Source organism: Mus caroli, unplaced genomic scaffold, assembly GCF_978045245.1.
Source record: "Mus caroli unplaced genomic scaffold, Mus_caroli_1 scaffold_20, whole genome shotgun sequence".
Taxonomy (NCBI): Eukaryota; Metazoa; Chordata; class Mammalia; order Rodentia; family Muridae; genus Mus; species Mus caroli.
In genome coordinates, this window is record NW_028227275.1 from 15,672,836 (window position 1) to 15,693,856 (window position 21,021).

Consider the following 21,021-nt stretch of genomic DNA (forward strand, 5'->3'; position numbering starts at 1 on the left):
GGCTGTGTCAAGTGTTGCTGCTTCTGGGACAGAGAAGACAATTTCTATCTAGTCTTGGGTACAGCAGGCCTAGCCAGGAGACAGGCTTTGGGGCTGCAGGGGGAACATTGCAGAAGACCTCAGCAGGGCTTGTTGTTAACTCTTTTCTAGGACCTAGAGGCTCCACTGTAGCAAAATGCCTATTCATATCAGCAAATGGGCCTCTAAGCCGCAGAAAGAGCTCAGGAGAGTGAAGTTGCAGCTTTTATCACTAACTCTGACTCAGTGTACCCTCTAGTGACTGCTCTTTCATGTCGCTGATTTATATGAAGACAACAGCTAAATAGGTTCCCTGCTGTTTATGAACATTTCTCCCCCTTTTGGAATTTTCTGCCTTATATTTTATATTTAGAGAAAATGCATGCTGGCAGAGGACGCCAGAGGGGGATGAGCAGTTTGTGATTTTATTTTGAGACAGGGTCTCAGGTAGCCAACGATGTCCCATGTCTTCATTGTCAAGTGCCGAGCTTACAGCGAGCGAGTGAGTGAGCGAGGCTTCCTGTCACCCGCTCTTTCCTCTTCCTATCCCATATTCACATGGAATTGTTGTTTAATCAATGACTTTGTAGCATTCCTTGCAAAGATTCTGGCTTTAACTGGCCAAACTGCTCAGTAGTAAGCGCAGGCTAGAGAAAGGGCTCAGTCAAGTGCTTGCTAGCTGGTTTGGGTTGTCAGTGCTCACTTCTGGGGACAGTGGCATTTGTCTCTAGTCCCAGTGCTGGGGTGGCACAGACAGGTGTAATCCCTGAAGGGTTTGTTTTTAAGTAACTTTCGTTCCTTGATGATTCCATGCAAGTTTCTAATGCATCCTGTTCCCCTGGCCCTATGTTGTTCCCCCCCACTCTCTCTGCCCCCATCTTCCTTACAGATCTCTTCAGTATATTTGCTAGCTCTTGTTCTTATTAGTGTCCCAAAGTTTAACAGGGCTGTCTTTATAAGCAGGTGTGTAACAGGGCACTATGCAGTCTGTTAGTTGCCAATAAATGCAGCACTAAGGTGCCCATAACCTTCTTCCTTCATCACTGACTGTTAGGAGGGCCCAGCATCACAGTAGCAACAGTTACTATGAGTCCAAGTTGTGCTTAGCCAGTAGCATTTGAAGCCCCGCCCCCCACCTTCTGACTCTTAACATTCTTCCTTTGCCATCTTCCAGAGTATTCCCTGAGTCTGAAGAGGGTGCTGTAAACGCCTTGGTTAGGTCTGCGCTCCCAACAGTCCTATAATGAGCAATTGTGAAGCCATGGGTCTTTGTAGTCTCTGTTTACAGCTAGGAGCAGCAGCCTTTGTGGGGATAAGCTTGTGCTTTGAAGGTGGTTTGGTGCTACGGTTGATTCAGATAAACAATAGCCTTAGGTTCTTTTCTAAAACCTCAGACCCACCTCTCTTTCTGTTTTGAAACAGTGTCTGGCTGTGTAGCATGGACTAACCTTGAACTTGTAATTTTCTGCCTCTTGAGATTATAGATACGTATACCACATGCCTGCTAGGATGATTTTCTAGCAATGTAGACTGTAACCAGGAACTATGCTAAGCACTTTATTCATTTTCTTATTTTATCTTATTGGGTAAATATCTTCCTTTGCATAATTGTAATATATTTTAGATACACAGTATACTCTGTGCTATCTTCTCTATAACCTTTTTTTTCTTTTTTCTTACAACCGTTTTTGTTATTTCTATTTAAATAGTTGTCCTTGAAGTTACGATGTAGTTTAAGAGTCACCTTAACCTTCTGCTCTTGCCTCACCTGTGGAACGCTGGGATTACCTGTGTGCTACCACACCCAAACTATGTGATGCTAGAGATCAAAGCCAGTGTTGTGAGCATGCTAGGCAAACACTCTACCAATTGAGCTGTATCTCCAGCCCTCGTGCCATCTTCAGTGGCTTCAAAAGGAACTTAGCTTTCTCTAGTAGATGGACATTTGCATCTGGTTTATTCCTGAATACAAGAACCTGGGAATAAGAATCCTTTCTTAAGTCTGCTAAATTCTGTGCATTGATTGTGCTACCTCTTGGTATTTACCCTCCCTTTTTTATACCATGGTCCTGAGACATAGGCATGTCCTCCATTCCATGAGCTGAAACTGAGACCAAGAAGTTAGGCAACATCTCTAAGCAAATATAGTAAGTCACAAACCCAGACGAGTCAGATTCCAAGACAACATGCTTGTTCTGTAATAATAGGCTTCCACAAATATCTTATCACTTGGGTTTTGTTTTAGAATCTTTTTAAAATGAATTCTCATACTTAAGAGTTCCTGAGTCAAAGATCATGATAGGAACGACTTGCCACCTCTGGTTTGCCTTCTAAAAGGGCTGTATAAATGTGTATGTTCGCTGAGTGTTTTCTGGGATGAGTCTGTTTCACTGATAGTAAAGATCTGACCACATGTTTATTATGTCAACTCCTGTCGCTCAGGTGCCAGGACACTCTTGTTGCCACAGAATGCTGTGCTACGAGACAGGCTGCCACTCCTAACTGATTCTTGGAATTGGCAGTGTACTTCCTGATTCACTCCTAAAGATCAGGAACATTAGTCTGTAGTTTGAGTGCTCTCAGTTACTACCAGCTGTCTCCACGGAAGCTACTAGAACACAGGTTTAGGCTGTCCTGGAGAATTTGTAAATCAGGAGTGCCCTCTTCACCACACAAGCGCGAACCCGACTCTGAGGGAGTTCAGAAAAGGCAAAGGCAAAGGCAAAGGTCTCTTCCAAGCTGGGCAGTCTAAAGGAAGAAACCAGAAGGGTATCTGGTTATTACCGAAGGGTTTGGCTGCTAAGGACAAGGCAGATGCTAGAATCCTGGGCTTACAGGAAATACTGAGATATCTGCCCTCGGCGGTGGTTTTGTTGTTGGTGGTTTTTTTTTTGGTTCCCTTCTCATCCAGAATATTCTCGTTAAATTTCTTTTCTTAGTTTTGGGGAAAGTTCCCCCTACTCTTACCCCACCCCCACTGCATCATACCCACAAACTCTGAGAAACACTCTCTCCTTTTATAGGGAAGAGATACCATGTGATCCTAAGAAGGCAAGACCACCCCCATTCCATCACTGCCCCTCTGCCCCTTACACTGAAGGAATGTTTCCTTAAGTTCTTCCATCTAAGGCCCTGCCTGAGTGTGGTGTGTTCCCCTTATAGCTCTGCGGGGACCTTGAGAGGTCACTGATCCCTCTAGCTGCCAAGGGATCCCTCTGTGGCTGCTCTGGGGAGAGCCCTGTACATTGGAGGTCTCCCTTCTGTTTGGTTAGAGGCTTATGTCCCTGTGTGTGTGTCATCTGGGGTAGGGTGAGGTGCGGGGGAGCCTGGTGTTAATGGGAGATTTCTAAATGCACTGAGTGCTGAGAGGCCTGGGAGTGTTGATTAGAGTTAAGCCCAGAGTGCCTGCTAATGTGCATTCCTGACTGATAGGGCCCAGATAGTGGGCTCCAAGCAATATTTTTAACCTGTGGAGATATGGAAGCTTAAAAGAGTTAAGCTTTTCTGCTACTTTAGGTGACACTAGGTGCTAAAATTCCCTGCTGACGCAAATACCTTTGGATCCTGGGCATTATGAACAAACAAACAGCAACACCCCCTCTCACTTTGAAGTCTTGTTCCCATTCTCTCCTTGTTTTGCAGTTTTCTTCTTACTCCTCTAATAGTATACATGTCTCCCCCTACACTGCGCCTTGGTCTTCCCGCCGCTCTCTATGTGCCTAAAGTAAAGTTTTGGTGAAAGATAGGAGAAGGGAAGATTCACAAACAAGGAAGTTTCTGAGAGAGGCAGGAGGCTTCCATCTGCATTTCCTCAGTTGAATCTCACTCAGGGCTCTGTAACCTCTCATAGCCTGGGAGGAAGAGGGACCCGCAGGATAAAGGTTGGTGGTTGGGGCAGGAAGCAAGGCCTGTCTCTGTGGCAGCTGAACCAGAAGCTGAAGAGGCCCCTCTGCTCAGACCCTGGCTCTCTCTGTCTTCAGGACAGAAAGGATTCTCCGTTCCCCAGTGCCTCAGTCACACTCTTCCCACATGATGTACACTTCTGCCTCCTCAGCCCAGGCAATGCCAACATGCTCATTTCCTCTCCTGTTTCCAGGTATGGCCTCTGGCCTCGGGCCGGCTGGGGCAGTGCTTACACACCATCCAGACTGAAGACCGAGTCTGGTCCATTGCTATCAGCCCATTACTCAGGTAAGGGAGACATGTTTGGTTTTTAATCTCATTCAAGAATGGTTTCATGTTATTAGGTCAGATAAGCTAGAAGTTTTTTCACTAGTGTATTCTAGGTTGTTATGAACCACTCTCCTGGGGATTTAAACATTCTCCAGAGACTTTAAGTCTTTGGGTCTTTCACTATACTTTGGAATTGAGATAACCTTTCCTAAACATCTGACCAGAAATGTTAAGAGGAAGCTACATACTGGCTATAGCTAAGGGCAGTGTTACCTTTCTGGAGCAGATGTCCTCTGGGGTTGCTCCAAAGCCAAGGCTTCTCAGTATACCTGAGAGGCAATGGCAGCAGCTAGCCTGCTGTTGTGACTCACCTCTGCTTTGTTCCCTGAAAATGTCTTCTGGTGTATCCCTTACAGGCTCTGGGTATCAGGAGAGGAGGCGAGGTTTGGGGCCTGCCAACTGGGCCGCATCCATATATGGAGAGGAGCAGAAACAGTGGCAACTTTGTGGAAGGGCAGCTCAGTTTTATTATTTTATGTCTGTGGTAGTTCGGCCTGCATGCTCCTATCCATGCGCCTGGTTCTCTGGAGACCAGAGAGGGTGCTGAATCTGGCACTGTAGTTACAGATGGTTTTGAGCCACCATGTGGGTGACAAGAGTCAAACACAGGTTCTCTGGGAGAGCATCTCTCCCCATCTCTCCAGTCCCCAACTCTACAAACAAACAAACAAACAAACCCCTAAAACCAGACTCAAAATAAGTCTTGCTGTGTAGCTAGGGCTTGTCCAGAACTGATTATGCAGCCCAGACTGGCCATGAGCTAGAGCTTCCTGCCTCAGCTTCCCAATGGCCAGGATTACGCCAAAATGCAGTTATTTCTTCTGCTTTAACTAGCCAGGTGTGTTGGCTCATGCCTGTAATCCCTGTAGCTGGGAGGCTGAGGCAGGAAACATTACCCATGTATTTAAGGCCAGTTTGGGCTATAAGCATCAGCCAGCCTAGGACACAGAGTAAGACCCTGAGTCAAAAACAAAGCAAAGTATGCAAAATCAAAATAAAAAAGTAAAACTGGCCAGGTAGTGAGTGGTGCACGCCTTTGATCCCGGCACTCAGGAGGCAGCAGCAGGCAGATCTTCTCTGTGAGTTTGAGGCCATCCTCGTCTGCAGTTCCAGGACAGCCAGAGTGACACAGAGAAATCCTGTATTGGAAAAATTGCTGCTTTCTTGGCTATTAATTGTTATTAAAAAACATTTTATTGGCATATGGTCACGGTACCTACTGTTGAGTTTCATGTAGACAGTGTCATTCAGTGCATCATGTGCTTTGTATCCAGGCTTTTAAAAGATTTTCTATTGCTTTGTGTGTATGGGTGTTTTGCATGTATGTGTACACACACACACACACACACACACATCTGTGCATCATATATATACACTGTCCCTAGAGGCCACCAGGGGGTGTTGGATGCCCTGGGACTGGAGCTCAGATGGCTGTAGCCACCATGTGGCTGCTGGGGATCAAACCTAGGTCCTTTAGAAGTGCAGTCAGTGCTCTTAGCTGATGAAGCATCGCTCCAGCCCCTGTCTGGGCTATCCTGAACCAAGGAGGGCCTCTCTCCTTCCAGGGGCATTTAGAGACTTTTCTATACTTGAACTATCTTAGAAGTTAGTAGAGTCTGTCTTCCTGCTCTTCCCTGATGCCTCTCTCATCTCACCTGAGTGTAATTGGGAAAGTTAGAGGGCTGCCACCTCCACCACCTCAGTCACTTGTTTTTATAAACAGGTTGGTGCCCCTTTTGCTCAGCCCCCTTCAGCCTCTTTCTCCTCACTTCATGGAGCCTGTAGCTCTCCTCTTGCTCTCTTCCACAACTCCCTTTCAATTTCTTTCTTCCTAAGAATTAGAGCCGATTAGCCACGTCATTAATTCTTCAATTTGACGGCTGATATAGCAGGACCTGAAACACATTGCTGACCTTAGAGAATGGAGACCCCGTTCCTTAGCATATTGACGATGGGAGAAGTTAATTAAAATTCCACAGAGCAGAGGTGTCGGCTAACCTATAAACCTGTCACTTTTCAGAACGAATCATTCCAGCATCTTAGGAAAGAGACAACCAGTGACCAGAAGGAAGATGAGTGTGTATGGGGAGCTCTGGGGGGGGGGGGGGGACTGGAGCCAGCCAGCTTTGTCTCCTTGGCAGTTTCTCCCTAATGCCACCTTTCTGAAAGCCTGTCAGCCAGGCTCATGTGTGTGGGACTAGAGAGAAGTGAGTGACAAATGTGCTGGCATCAGGGGACAGGAGCAGCTTGTTGGTGAAGGGGCTCTGGGCTAGAGATTGTCCGTGCACTCAGTACATGGAGGTGTGGACAGGCTCTCCCCTGCACCGCAGCCTTAGAGTCTTCTACTCTATCCGCATCCTCTGGAGAGCGCTGGGTTACTTCTCAAGAGAAAAGACCACGTAATACCGAGTACAGACGGGGTCAGTAATACCGAGTACAGACGGGGTCAGTAAGAGAAGTTGAGAAAGGAATTTGATTTGAGATGACAGTAAGGCAAGTTGAGGGTTTTGGCCATAACTTGGACCATGAGTAAGAGTGTGACTTTCTGATACTTGCGTTACTGTGGTGTACGTACCACACTCTGTGCAGCACTCTCTCTGTGCGGCCTTTCTGGGTCCTTTTCTGCTCTCCTCACATCTCCTTCAGTTCCCTTGCTATATTTTCCTTGCCCTGGATGACTCTTTTGCCCCGTGTTGGTTGACTGTTTAGTGTTAACTGTCGAGTTATTTGATATGGCTTTTTCCTTAATTTCACAAACGATGTCTTAAACTCTGTTTTTGTTTATTTTGTTTCTGAGACAGCGTCTCACTCTGTAGCTGGCCTGGTGCTCACAGAGATCTGTCTACATGTGCCTCCCCAGGTCTGAGATTCAAGGTGTGAGCCACCACGCCTGCAGACTCTAGCTTAAAAAACTTGCATTCGTTCTTTCATTTATTTGTATGTGTGTGCGTGTGCACGCTCGCATGCCTTTGTGCCTTGGTTGCACATGTAGAAGGCAGAGGACAACCTTCAGGAATGATTTCTGCCCTTTCACCATGTAGGTCCCAGGGATAGAACTAAAGTTGAATTCTCTTCTAAAAAAGCTTGTGTTGGGCATTCTGACTTCACACTAGCCATCTAGGGCATGTGCTAGGGTTTTATTGCCCCCTTTTTTTTTTGGTACTTCGAAATATATGGGCTAGGATCTCTATACTGTATTATTAGATCCATGTCTCTCCACTTTGTCCATGACTTTGAGTCTTAAAAAAAAAAAAAAATAAATAAATAAAAACACACCAAAAAAAAAAAAAAAAAAAAACCCAAAATTCTCTAAGCCTGGTAGTGGAAGCACATACCTTTAATCCCTGCATTGGGAGGCAGAGGCAGGCAGATATCTGTGAGTTCGAGGCCAGCCTGGTGTACAGAGCAAGTTTCAGGACTGCCAAGGCTACACAGAGAAACCCTGTCTTGAAACAAAACTTAAAAAAAAAAAAAAAAAAAAAAGAAAGAAAGCTCTCAGCTTCGAGGCACTCCCTCAGCGTCTTACCTAGTGCAGCATGTGCTTAGTGCTTAGTGCTTAGTGCTTCCAAGCTTGGGCTTCCCCATGCCTTCTGCCTCCCAGGAGGTGCATGGTTCTTTTGTAGTTTGCTTGAGGTGGTGTCTCCATGGGAATCCCTCTTCCCTGTCCTCTTCCTTTGAAGTGATCCTCACTGGCTGCCTTCTGTCACCTCCCTGCCACTGTTCCTGCTGAATGTGTTTGTCAGTCACTGAGTTGGCAACGTGAGGGGTTGTTGAGCAGCCACTGTCCTCTGAGGACAAGCGCTTCGCTTCCCTTCCTCGCTGCTTCCTTCTCAGTGAGCGTCTTTCTCCTGTTAAACAGTCAGTCCTGTGCACTTTGTTGTTGATGTTCTTTGTTTCTAAGTTTCCAGTTCTTTTCATGTATCTGTACCCAGGAACTTTTAGCATAAAATATGGGCCCCAAAACTCCAGGCTTAATATGAGGTGCTTCTGACCAAGAGAAAGCAGGGATTCTGACCCGGCTCTAAGTATCACCTTTTGTTTCTGTGACTTTGAATTTTTAATTTGCAAACAATTGCAGAGGTGATATTTAATACCAGTTATGTGCTCAAGGATATATTTGTTTTATTTTTTATTTTTGAGACAGGCTTTTTCTGTGTAATCTGTCCTGGAACTCACTGTGTAGACCAGACCAGCCTTGAACTCAGAGTTCTGTCTGCTTCTGCCTCTCAAGTGCTGAGGTAAAAGGTGAGCACCGCCCTCCTGGCCCCCACATATCTCAAAGCTATGTTTACTCAAACAAACAAACAAACCAAAACAAAACAAAAACTAAAAGCAACAGCAGGCTTCAGAGGCAGGCGGCAGGCAGGCAAGGGCTTTTCCCTTTGCTTCCTGCGAGCCTACCCACCCTTCTTACCCTTTTGTCAAGACTCAGCTCTTATGAAATAAGGCCCTGCTCCATATAAGAGTTTCCCACCTGTCTCTGTTGGGTGAACAAGAGGACATAAAGAAGGCACACAATGTTCTTGAAACAAAATGGTCTATGTCTTCCACGGTTGTGTGGCAGACAAATAATTTAAAAAAATTTTTTAATATATATAGTCATAATTACATATATCCATACACACATATACTCATATATATGTATATATGTATATGTATATATATATATATATATATATGTGTGTGTGTGTGTGTATATATATATATATTCACTGACTTCAGACACAACAGAAGAGGGCATCAGAACCTATTACAGGTAGTTGTAAGCTACCATGTGGTTGCTAGGAATTGAGGAATTGAACTTAGGACCTCTGGAAGAGCAGTTAGTGCTCTTAACCTCTGAGCCACCTCTCTCCAGCCCTAGAAACACATTATACATGGTCTCAGATATAGCTTCTAAGGTCACTGTGAATTCTTAATACCTTCCTATGAGTTAATACAGATTAATATATTTATTACTATTTAAATAATAATTTTTACCTGAATGAAGTTAGTAAATACAAAGCTCTTTTCCCCCTTTATTTTAAATTTTATATTTGGTGTTTTTGAGGCAGGGTCTCAGTATTTATTTCTGGCTATCCTGGAACTCACTATGGAGACCAGGCTGACCTCAAACTCACAGAGGTACACCTATTTCTGTCTCCCAATACTGGGATTAAAGGCCTGTACCACCATATCCACCCCTATACAATACTATTTACAAGATTTTATTCCCCATTAAAAGTAGACTGGAGAGATAGCTTAGCAGGTAAGAGCCCTGGCTGCTCTTCCAGAGGTCCCAGGCTCAATCCCAGCATGCACTTGCTCCAGTTCCAGGCCCCTTGAAAGGCTCTTTGAGAACCTGAAAACACTCGTTGGTGTCCAGAATTGACATAGGGCATGGTGAGGAAGGCCACCTATGAGAGAGACCTGGGCTCACTTAGGTACATGATTCTGCCATTCCAGGAGTGTGCAGACACTTAGGGCTTTGGTTGTCTGGATGCCTCCATCCTACACTTGGGGCCTGTGATGAAATGAATCTTATGTCTGCCTGGAAGGAGAAGGGAGAACATCTTGTAGCTCTCTTTTTCTCTGCAGACACCATGCCTACTTCCCCGAAGTGAAAAAAAGGCACTGGGAGAGAGAGCCCTTGCCTCTGTGGACACCACCACTGCCGTGTGAGCGCCTGTGGCCAGAAAGGTTTCCCCACACTCTTGGGTTTTAATCCCTTCTCTCCTGCTTCTGTCATCAGGGAAATATATGAGTGGTATAGGTGTAGAGACTTGACTTGGCCGTGTTATTAAATATACAATACCATTTTGTGCACTGTGGCGGCCTGTTTGTTTTGTGGGGGATTAGTCCAAGTCTGCATGAAATGTACCAATTCAAGTTTGTAAAGTGAGTTGTGGCCTCTGGGGGGTTTGATGGAGAAGCTGTTCCTTCTTGCTTCATTTCTCCCAGAGGTGAGGGTAAGGCTGGAAGGAAAGCCAGCCCTGGACACTGCTTGGCCGTGGATGCTGGTACTGGGAGAGCAGGGTGTTTGTTCCAACAGCTACAGGGTTTGCTATGTGCTGTGTGTGGTAGATGTCGCCACCAACCTGCTGAAGTACATCTTTCTTTACCAATGGTTAATTGCATGTGGAGTGTACTCTGACAGGTTTGGGAGTTGAAAAAAGAGGCAGTTTCAGCATGGGTTTCATTGGTTCTTTATGATGTTGCTGTTTTCTGGCCCTGGGCATCGTAACTCACTGCTTTGTAGGGAAGAAGAGTCAGATATAAGGAGTCCATCCGTCTGTGGGTTTCAGGAGTCCGTCCATCTGTGCGTTTCAGTTTTCTGGTTGGTGATGAAGTGCTGTACATGAAGGGGCTCTTCAGCCTCGATAACCTGAAGAAAGAGGAGCAAATGACCGTGGTGCTTCGTCTTTTAACCAGTCCTCCTAACGGCTCAGGTGGACCACAGTGGCTTAAGGATCTTTCTGTCTCTTTCTTCTATCCTAGAGTAGGGGCAGAGGAAAGAAGGCTTAGTGCTAAACGAGGCAAGAATGTCTCCTTGTCCTGAAGAGAGCCAGCAGACACTGGAGGGAGTGTCCTGCATATGACGTCTCTTGACGATGAGAGTAGGAGTTTATACAAAGTCAGCAGATGGCAAGGGGCTGCTGTGGCTTGGAGAGGAGTTGCAATACGTGGAGAAGAATGGACGCTTTGAGCAATCCTAGGTGGGCCCACTGATTCCGCTCAGAATGTGCTCAAGTTGTCAGGCATCGGTGATCTGTGTGCTGGGGGCATTGCATTGGGTCAGGTCCTGCAGAACCATCGTGCTGTGCTCTTTATCTGGGGGTGGGGCGGGTGGGGGGGTGGGGGTGGGGGGGTCACTGTCTATGCCAATTCAAGCCTCTCAACGGGTCATAGCCATCAGTAGCAAGAACCAAACACTAGGGATGGTTTCAGTTCCTAAAACTGAATTTCAGCCATTCCTCAGGGTAGGATGGCACACAGAGGCTCATGTGTTGGATGTGATGCCTGCTGGCTTAGAACCCATTTTTAGTGTGGTTGACTCCTTTGTCATGAACCGACTTAAATACCACAGCAGGAAATGGGCTACTGCAGTGTCAGTATTGGTATTTCTTCTTTTAGATTTATTTTTAATCAGGTATTTTGTGTGTGTGTGTGTGTGTGTGTGTGTGTGTGTGTGTGTGTGTGTGTGTAGTGAGCCACCTGGCATGGATGCTGGGAATAGATCCTCTAAAGCAGTCTGTACTCTTTTACCCACTGAGCTGTTTCTCTAGTCCCCTGGTCTCTTTCTGTCTCTGATATCTCCCTTTCCATTCCAGCCTCCCTTCCTTCTCTTACTCATCTGCTCTTTCATTCCATTTCCAGGTACTAGGTAAGAATTGCTGTTACCACTGGGTGTGTGGTTTACAGAGGCAAGTGGATCTCTTGAGAGTTTATGGTGAGCCTAATTTACAAAGTTAGCTCCAGGATAGCCAGAGCTATACAGGGAGACCCAGCCTCAGAAAAACTAAATAACAAAGAGTTATGATCTTGTTGTCCCTAGAGAACACACCACGAACTAGATGAAACAGACTGACAGGGGGGTCAGATGGGTAGGCAGTGAAATGTGGTAAATTCTCTGTCACACAAACAGAGGGAGGAAAGAGCTCTAGTATCACTGGAGTCACAGCAGAGAAGTAACAGGAGTCCAAGGTGGTTTACAATATGTTTCAAAATAAACTGGAAATGTCGGAAGTTACATTTTATTGTTTAAGGCAGGGTTTCACAGGGTAGGCCTGGCTGTCCTAGAACTCCTGTGTAGACCAGGCTGCCTCAGACTCAGAAATGCCCCTGCCTCTGCCACTAGGCCTTGGCATCAGCAGGTTTCTAACATGTGGAGATGATCCGGCTTGATGGTTATACATGTATGAACACACCCGATTATTATGCTGCCCTGTAGATCTGTGCAGCTCTGAAGTGTCAGTGAAAAATAAAATGAAGAGCGGATGGAGGGATCAGTGGCCTCTGTCCTACTGTCTGTACCGCCTGCTACCTGAAGTCCACCTCTACCATCTTTTCTGTGTCCTCTGTTCATCTCCGGTGTACAGAGGGCTCACCTGTATTGCCCTTTGATCACGTTCTACTGACAGGGGGTCACTTAGCACATATGCCAAGGTAGAAGCATGCCTCAGTGTCAAAATTAGGGTGGGTTTCCCCCATTTTCCCTTCTTTCTACCTTTTTCTTTCTTTTTCCCCCCTTCTCTTTAAACTTCAGTGGGTGATGAGGCAGAGAGGGAGGTGGGAGGGGAAAGGGGAGCCATAAATTCAGAGACCTGTGTAGCTGTTCTCTGAGCAGCCAGGAAGCCTCTGATGTCTCCAGAGCACTTTCATTAACATTTAAATTAAGGGTTTGTTTTCCAGGCTGTTTTATAGGCTGGGACCTTTCATGGCCTGTCACATGCAGCACCCACCCCCTTCCCCAAGCAAGTGTGTAATTGTAGCCACTGCTCTGTCCTAACTCTGGGTTGTGGCCGGAGGTTCAAAGGGAGTTGTTGAGGATGAAGCTGTGGCGGCGGTACAAGCTGTGACAGTCAGGCCTCAGATGAAGGTGCTCACAAGACTCCAGCACCTCTCCCCTGACCTGTACTTTTCTTTGCCCTTGAAGGAACATATTTCAATCCGAGTCTAACCTCTTCTTCCACACTTGGTTCCCTTGGGCCATGGGCAGGTGGGCAGGAAGCCTCTGTGCCTTTGGACCTGGGAGCAGTGTTTGTGAGATGTGACTCTCCCTGCCATCTTTTCCTCCTTTCATCTTTTTAGCATCTTGATGCGTTTACACACAGGTTACCATCTGCAAAGAATTTACAATGTGACCCTTAAAAGCACCTGCTCACACAGCTAGATGGCTGTGTGTCCTCCACCCTCAGTCACCAGCTTATGCATCTGTGCTGGAAAAGCTGACTGAGGGAACTGTTCTTACAGATCTAGGAACTCAGGGCAAGTGCTTCTCACCTTCAAGGGACAGCATTTGTATTGAATCTTCCTTTCACCAAACTATTGGGCAGTGCAAGGGATGCTTTGGAAAGACATCCCTGTGTGTCGTCCCTTACCCTCAGTCTGCTCTTCCTCCGTAAGTAGCAAGAATGTGCAATCTCTGCCCAAGGCACACATCCTCCCCCACTGCTGGTCTCAGCTGGATTTCTTCTTTGGACAGGAATGAGAAAGACACTGGACTTTCTCTGTTGAGACGCTGTGGATTTTCTTTTTCTTGGAGCACTGACTTCACTGTGTGAGTCAATACCTATCTCTCCCTATCTCACTAAGCAATCAAATTGTCCATGACGTACCTGTCAATGGGAGATAACTAAATGTCACCTATGCCTGTCCCAGGTAGCCTTGCCAGCAGGTGGACACCTTCATGCCCTGGGGTTCTGCCCGAAGGGAGTGAAGGGGGTGCTGGGCAGACCCCTCTGCAGGTGGTGCCCGGCTCAGATTGCAGGCTGGTGCTCAGCTCTTGCCTAGTGGTGATTAATCTGGGGCTCAGCCAGCAGAGGCTCGGGCAGGGCAGCTTTGGTCCCTCACTGTGAAGACCTTTGGCTTGGAGACACAACTGATCTCTGTAGCTTGCTTCGGCTTGGGGTTTGATCTGTCAAGGCTAAAGAGTAACCTGATGGTGGAGCGGAAGTTTCTAGCCCTGCCTGACTTACGGCACTGACCCATTCCAGTGGCCCTGTCATGATAATGCTCATATATTTAAGACGATTTCTCCACCTGTTAGCTGTAACACTCAGATCAGTCAAAATAGGGATCTTCATGAAAGATGCTTTTAGTTTCTTGAGCCAATAGAGCTGACTTCCATAAGTGGACTGAGGACTGGGAGTAAAAAAGGTAGCAGTGGGGCTATGGCTGGCTCAGGAGCAGACTGTGTTCGGGAAGGGTGTCCTTCTGCAGTGAGGTGGTCCTCGGGCCGTTTCAGGCAGATTTCACTTTCGTATTTCACTTTCGAAGTCTTGGCTTCTTTGTGCTCCATTTCGTTTCACATTTCTTTTTCTAAGGGGGCCTCTACTTGCCCTTGTCATCACTGCTACCTTTGCTGAGTGCTAGTCCCTATGCCCTCCCGCTGGCTATCCATGGAGCCAGTCATCTGCCGTGGAGCCCTTCTCTAAGGTCAGAATAGGCTCCGTTTGGTCATAAGCTTAGGGCCCGAGAGTAGGAATTCTGCTGATATAATCGTTTGCTGTGTTTGTGAATCTCCGTGGGTTTTAGGATTATGTTGTTCCATTGGGCAGTTGTGACCTGAGGCCCAAGGCTTGAGACATTCTCCTCACACCCTGAAGGAGAGAGAGTGTGCCCTCGTGTATTTATCAGTACCAAATGGTAATGGGAGCTGCCTATAAAGATGCTGTGAATGACACAGGTTTGTATTGGCTCTGAATTTTTCTGTGCTGACTAGAATTTCCATGCAATATGACAAAAAAGAATGTATTTATGCACCATAAAAAGTCAATTTATTTGGCTCTTCCTCCAGACCCATTCTGTAAAGGGGCTGCTGTCAGCTGACCTTGCACCTCTCTAATACTTTTTTTAACTATGAGAAATTTCTCTCTGAAAATTTCAGATTATGACCTTTTGGGAAGTGGCGGGGGGTGGGGAGGGGGAGGCTGTTCTCCTTCCTGTCTTGTATAAAAAAACAAAAAACAAAACAAAAAAAAACGCATGGTTATTGCTATAGCAGAGGTCTCTCTGCCTCTGGAGGGCTCTGTTAAAGCACACTATCCAATATTCTTGCCTCTTTTCCCTTTAACTAATTAATTTTTGTGTGCTGCATATGTAGGGGTAATAGGACAACTTGTGACAGTTGGTTTTGACCTTCTACCATACAGGTTCTGGGGATGGAGTTGAGTCATCAGACTTGGTGGCAAGCCCCCTCATCCACTGAGCCATCTTGCCAGGTCACCCTTACCTCTTTTCTAAGCTTTCTCTTGCTCTTTTGCTCCTTTTCCCAGCGAGGACATTTTCAGTTAGTGTGTGACCTGGTTTGTGACTCTCCTTAGTGAAGCTCATCTGAGGTGCTGACAAGGAAGGGGGAATGGAAGGCGGGGAGGAAAGGCCAAGAGTCGCTGGCCCAGGAAATTGTTTTCTGTATATTTCCTTTTTCATAGTTTTTAGTACAAATAAAAAATATGAATGATGTCCAAGGAGCCTGGTAACGATCCACGGGGTACCAGTGGGTGTGCCAACACCAAAACAACCAACAATGTCATTGCAGGAGAGAATCTCAGAGATTCTCCTGCAATGAGAAAGAATTAAAAGTCACAGGGCTGGGGCCAGCAAGAAGACCCAGTGGGTAAAGGTGCTGGCCATCCATCCTGGTGTCCTGAGGCTACCCCTGGAACTCACATAGCAGAGAAAACTGACTTCTATATGCTGTCCTCTGACTTCCACGTTCGTGCTGTGGCATACGTGTGCCAACCATGGCACACACACAAACACACACACAAGATTAAAATGTTTAAAATAGCCACAGGGCCGAAGATAGAGCTCAGTTGGTTTGAACCTGTGTTTGATCTTCAGAACACGTGTTTGAAGAAAGGGAGGGGGAAAGGGAGAGAGGGAGGCCAGGGAAAGGAAGAAACAGAACTGTGTTGTAGCTCATTCTCGGAACACCAGCAGGGAGGAGGGGGAGCAGGAGGGTCACTTGGGCTGGCTAACTGGCAGCTAGTCTGGCCTAGTTGGTGAGCTTTAGGCTATTGAGAGACCGTGTCACAAACAAGATGGTGGCTGAAGTATGAACACTCAATAGTTCATAATAAACCACAGTGAGATGGTTCTTTAAGGAGTCAGGGTCTTTCCATTTGGTCCTGACTGTCCTGGAACTCGCTATGTAGACTAGGCTGCCTCAGACTCACAGAGATTCTCCAGCCTCTGCTTCCCAGGTATTGGGTTAAAGGTGTGAACCACCATGCCCAGTTAAATATACTCACTTTAAATGTACAGCTCCCTGGACTCTTTATACATTTTTAGAATTGTGTATCATATTTCAGTTTCAGAAAATTGTTATCCCCCTCCCCAAGAGCCTTTCTTTGTTCCTGGGACGTGTGTGTGTGTGTGAGAGAGAGAGAGAAAGAGAGAGAGAGAGCACGCTGTGTAGGTATGAGCGCTCACGCATGCGTGCATGAAGGTCGGAGCCAGTGCTGGGAGTCTTCCTATATTGCTTTTCACCTGGTTGGGAATCAGAGCAGTTTTGACAAGCAGGCCCCCCGGGATCTACCTGTCTCAATCCTCCTGGTATTGTGGTTACACATGTGTCACAGTGCCTGGAATTTACACAACACAGGTCCTCGTGTTTGTTTAGAAAATACTTTATTCAGTGAGTTCTTTTCTCAGTCTCCACTTGGACCCTTTTATGAAGAAGAAAAAAAGGAAATAGAAATAAAGAACTATAAACTCAGAACCATTTTTCTCTGTCATGTGATCCTCTGGTAGCCCATCTTCTAGAAGTGTGGAACGTTGCTTTGCTGGGGTCATATGTCTCATGTCATGTACGAAGCCTAAGAGAAGAGCCAGCCAGTTTTTACCTCTCAAGACGTTATAGCAGTATTAAGGGGCATGCGTATCCACAGCTCTGTGGCCTGCTGTATGTATATCACTGTGAATGTCACCAGAAGCTGGAGTAGTCTGCAAGCAACTGAGAAGAACAGTCGGTTGTCTTGTTGAAGATGCGCTTCGCGGATGCTGTGGAGTTTGAAGTGGGACTAACCTGGTGCCCCTGCTTACATTACAGAAGGGCATTCAGGCAAGGGTTCGAGTGTGGGCAAAGGCATAGAAAAGGACGGGGAAGACCAAAAGTAGGCCTGGGGTTCAGGTTGGGCAAGGTTGACTCCCTGGAGGGGAATTTGAGGGCCACATTGGGAATGGATTGAAGAGATGATTTAACTTTAGCCTGAGGGAAAACAAGGCGCTTGAGGCCATTCTGAGTGGATTGAAGTGGTGGGGTGGAGAGGTCTGCACACAGCAGTGAGGCTTGCTGCTAGGATGCAGTCCACAGTCGGTCCCATCTGCAGAGAGTGGAAGGGAGAGGCTGGTGAAGACCTGAGAATCTGAGCGTGATGGGGCTCTGACCTGAGCAGACCCAGTTCCCGTGTCCAAGGGCAGCTGGGTGGCAGTGGCCAGAGATGGCTGGGAATGGTGGCCAGAAGCTCAGATGTAGGGTTGAAATGTGGAAGGCCTCAGCCTAAGGAGAAGCAATAGACATAAGGCAGTGGAGCTACACCAGAGGAGACCAGAGATAAACAGCAGACAAGGAACATGGAAAAGACTCAAAGGAAACAGGAAAGCTAAGAGCTGGGAAAGGGAGAGCGCCCCAACACATACACACACACACACACACACACACACACACACACACACACACACACACACACACACACGGTGCAGGGCAGGGCTTTCTGTGCAACTTACATAAGCCAGCTGCCAGCCTGGCTTGTTCGGTGGACACCATAATGGTGAAATGCAGGGCCTCCATAGTGATGTGTGGGGTGGGAAGTCTGTCTGTGTGTGTGTGTGTGTTACCATGTTTTGTCTTTCATAAGTCGTTGAGTTCAGCATTCGCTTCCTAACTGCAGAAAGTTTGCTTTCAAGTTCCCACTGGTTCCGGTTCTGGTCTCTGCCGTCTGCCCTGTGGTTGTAAATAAAGTAGATGCAGAGTAGCAGCAGATGCATCGCAAGGCAGCATCAGTCAGAGGTCCAGAAGAAGGTGATTGTGAAGCCCGAGTGAGGCAGGCAGCTGGAGCTCCTGGTTGGGACCGCACTGGGTGGAGATGCGACTCTTGGGTGAGGCTTTCAAGTAAAAGAACAAATAGCGGAGCAGAAACAAACATCAGATGCTCGGACATCCACAGAGATGGAAGGGGGATGCCTCATAGAGGCAGCCAACTGAAGTTTTCTGTTGAGACTTCGCTTCCTAGGGTTGAGCTTTTGGCTTCTATTCCCACTGCAGGCATTTTTATGTCATGAGATGAACAGTAGTAACCCCTCTGGAACTGTTTCTCAAAGATACACGATTTTTACTTTTTTGTTGTTGTCGTTTTGCTGTTTCCTCTCTGACACAGCGTTGGTCGGGTCAAGGCATCCCCAGACAAGGGGTCTTGAGACAAGCATGCTTTGGTCTGAAATGCAGGGGAGAGGGCGACTTCACTTTTAGAGTCAGAGTCAGTTTCTCAGTAGCTGACACAGTGCTGTTTATTAATGCAGTGTACATTCTGGGTTGATGAGATTTCCCCGTCAGTCTAAAGAGTCAGATCTGAGCTGGAGCTTGTCAGTGGCATGAGGGATGGGTGAGGCTCAGACTCCACGTTATTCTGGCATCCAATGCAAGAAAGAGAGGCTGGTTTAGGACCCAAGGAAGAGCCAGGGACCATATTGGCATTCGGAAAGATTTGGCATGGGAGCCACAGGGCTGCCTAGGTCCTGGGCTTACTGGCCAACTGTGTCTCTTAGGAAACCTTTTCTTTAAAGAGAATTGAATAAGAACTTTCTAGTCCTCTTTGGATCCCCTTGGGTAGTAATTCCACAGGGCTTGTCACTGTGTTTGAAGCTGGTGCTGAGGAGGGCGGAATGAAGAGAAGTGAGGGGGTGGAGATGGGAGGCAAGAGGGAATCAGAGAGAAATTTTATTGAGGGAGTTTGCTGGGTTTATGGGAGGGAATCTCTCCCCTCCTGCCCATTCGGATTTGAAAGGGCCGGTGCATCTTTGATTAGGTGCAGGTCAAAAGAATTTACACATTGTGACCTTAATAACTAGAGGTGATTGGCAGGCGGGCTATGGGGAGGGGGTGGCGGGCCCCTTTCATCTCACTTAGCACAGAGAAGAGACAATGGACCAGCCGATTTTCCTTGTTGTCCCTTGTTTGAAAAGGTCTGGTGTCTCTACTAGGTACCTGTGACATGGGGGTCTTGATTGGGGTCTCATAAAGGCCCCTGTCAGTGTGTCCAAAGGCCAAGAGTACAAAAGCAAGCCGTGGGTGGGGGTCTCAGCTGACCACTGAAGAAGGGAGGGGAGGGCCCAGGAGGCAGTGGAGGGAGAAGCAACCCCGATGGGAGCCCTTAGAGAGGGAGGGGAGGGGGGCAAAGAAGGGCCATTTTTGTCCCTAACTCATCAAGCACATCTGCAGAATTGTCCAAGCTCCTGCCTCCCAGTCAAAGGGAAAAAATGATCGTTTGATAAACCGTCCTGATTCACCACTTTCTCACAAGGGTGGGAGACCCAGTCCTGACCTCTGTATGATTTCACGTCAGAACAGGGCTTTCTTGCCCCGCCTCCAAATTGCTAGAGAAACTTTGAAATATATCCTGTGGCTTTCTCTCTCTTTTTTTTCCTCCAACCCCCAATTTCCCACCCTCTCCACCCCACTGGCCTCTGTTCTCTCCCTGGGCACTCCAGAGTCTAGGCAAGTAATTAGTCCCCTCTTTCTGGGGCACAATGAAGCCAGGGTGTTTGTCAGGCCCCTTCCCACTGCTCACAGTGCTAGGGGCCCGCGGGAAGTACCAGGTGGCATGTGCACTGTGTTCCAGGCCTGTGCAATCACTGGGGGATAGAGTGAGGGGTTCAGGGAGCGGTGTGCACAGCACATCCATTAATGGTCTACACACAGTGCCTGCATTTTTCCCAGGTAGAGGCTGTTCACTGAACTCAGAGCCCAGGTGGGAGCCCTTGGCACTGCAGCTATTTCCCACCCTGCGCTTAGTCACTTGGAGCTAACATGGGAGACCAACAGGCCGCATCTCTCGAGAGCCTGATCTTTGTATCCAATGTGTGTACCCCCTCTGCCCTGTCAGTTTTGTGTGTTCACGGAGTGTTGATTTTAATGCGGCCTGTGTAGGTCTGGGAGGCCAGGCTGGGGGGCCTCGGGTCTTTGTCTTGCAGGGCCTCTTCTTCTTGGAGGGTCTTCTGCCCTAGAGGGCAGAGGCAGATTTGAAGGTAGTGTGGTATGCCAACTCTGGCTGGCAAAAGATTCCCCCATCTCTGCGTCTGTCACAGACCACTGCAGGGTGCCTAGAAAACAAGGGCCCCTTGGGGTGCTCCAAAGCATGCTTGCCGGGCACCTCCCAGCCACTCCTTGAGATGGGTGGGGGCAGGCAATTCTACCCTGTAGGCTGCCAGCTTCAAGTGAGTTGAACCCTCCTGGTGACTGTGAGATCCCAGGAGGCAGGGCAGGGTCAGAGAGGCAGAGGGCAGGCAAAATGGTAGAGGGAGAGCTCCAGTCAGCTGCAGGACTGTTGCAGTGGTTAGGCAGGGGCAGTAGGTGTAGGCAGGAAAGAGGCAGAGTGGCGGGAGTGCTCCTGAAAGTCACAATGCTCATCTCCTCCAGGCATAGAGCTCCGATGTAGAGGGAAGCATTGGGGGGTCTCAGGAGCTGAGAGGGCAGACTCTGTACCTTGCTGGGAGAGAAGTTACAAATGCAGGAGGTAAGGGTACAGCACTTCAGGAAGGCCTGAGGCCCAGTTAGAGCTGAACTGCTCTGCCTCTAGGCGGTAAAGCTTCTGAGAATCCGGGCGGGGGTGGGGGGTGGGGGTGGGGCTACCATCCTGGCTAGCAAGGTTGTAGCCCTAGGCCTGAGGCCTTGTTGTGAATCACATAGTTTTCAGAACTGAGCTATGTCTTCACTGCTCATAGGGATCAGAAGGCAGAGATGAGGTGGCCCTGGGAAGGCTTCCTGCCAGAGTCCAAACACAGTGGCTCCTCTGTGCTGCTGTTGGCATCCTTCAGACTGTTTTGGGCACTGATGCCAGTCACTCTGCC

The 21,021-nt window shown here is 47.6% G+C and overlaps 1 protein-coding gene across 2 annotated transcripts in view; it reads left to right on the forward strand.

The window, feature by feature from the left end:
* Positions 1-21,021, forward strand: part of Fbxw4 (F-box and WD repeat domain containing 4) — an 83,034-nt gene that overhangs the window by 25,004 nt on the left and 37,009 nt on the right. For both annotated transcript variants that reach the window (XM_021151884.3, XM_021151882.3), the window contains exon 5: positions 4,115-4,209. In XM_021151884.3, coding sequence (XP_021007543.1) covers positions 4,115-4,209 — 95 coding nt within the window. The remainder of the gene's footprint in view (positions 1-4,114; positions 4,210-21,021) is intronic.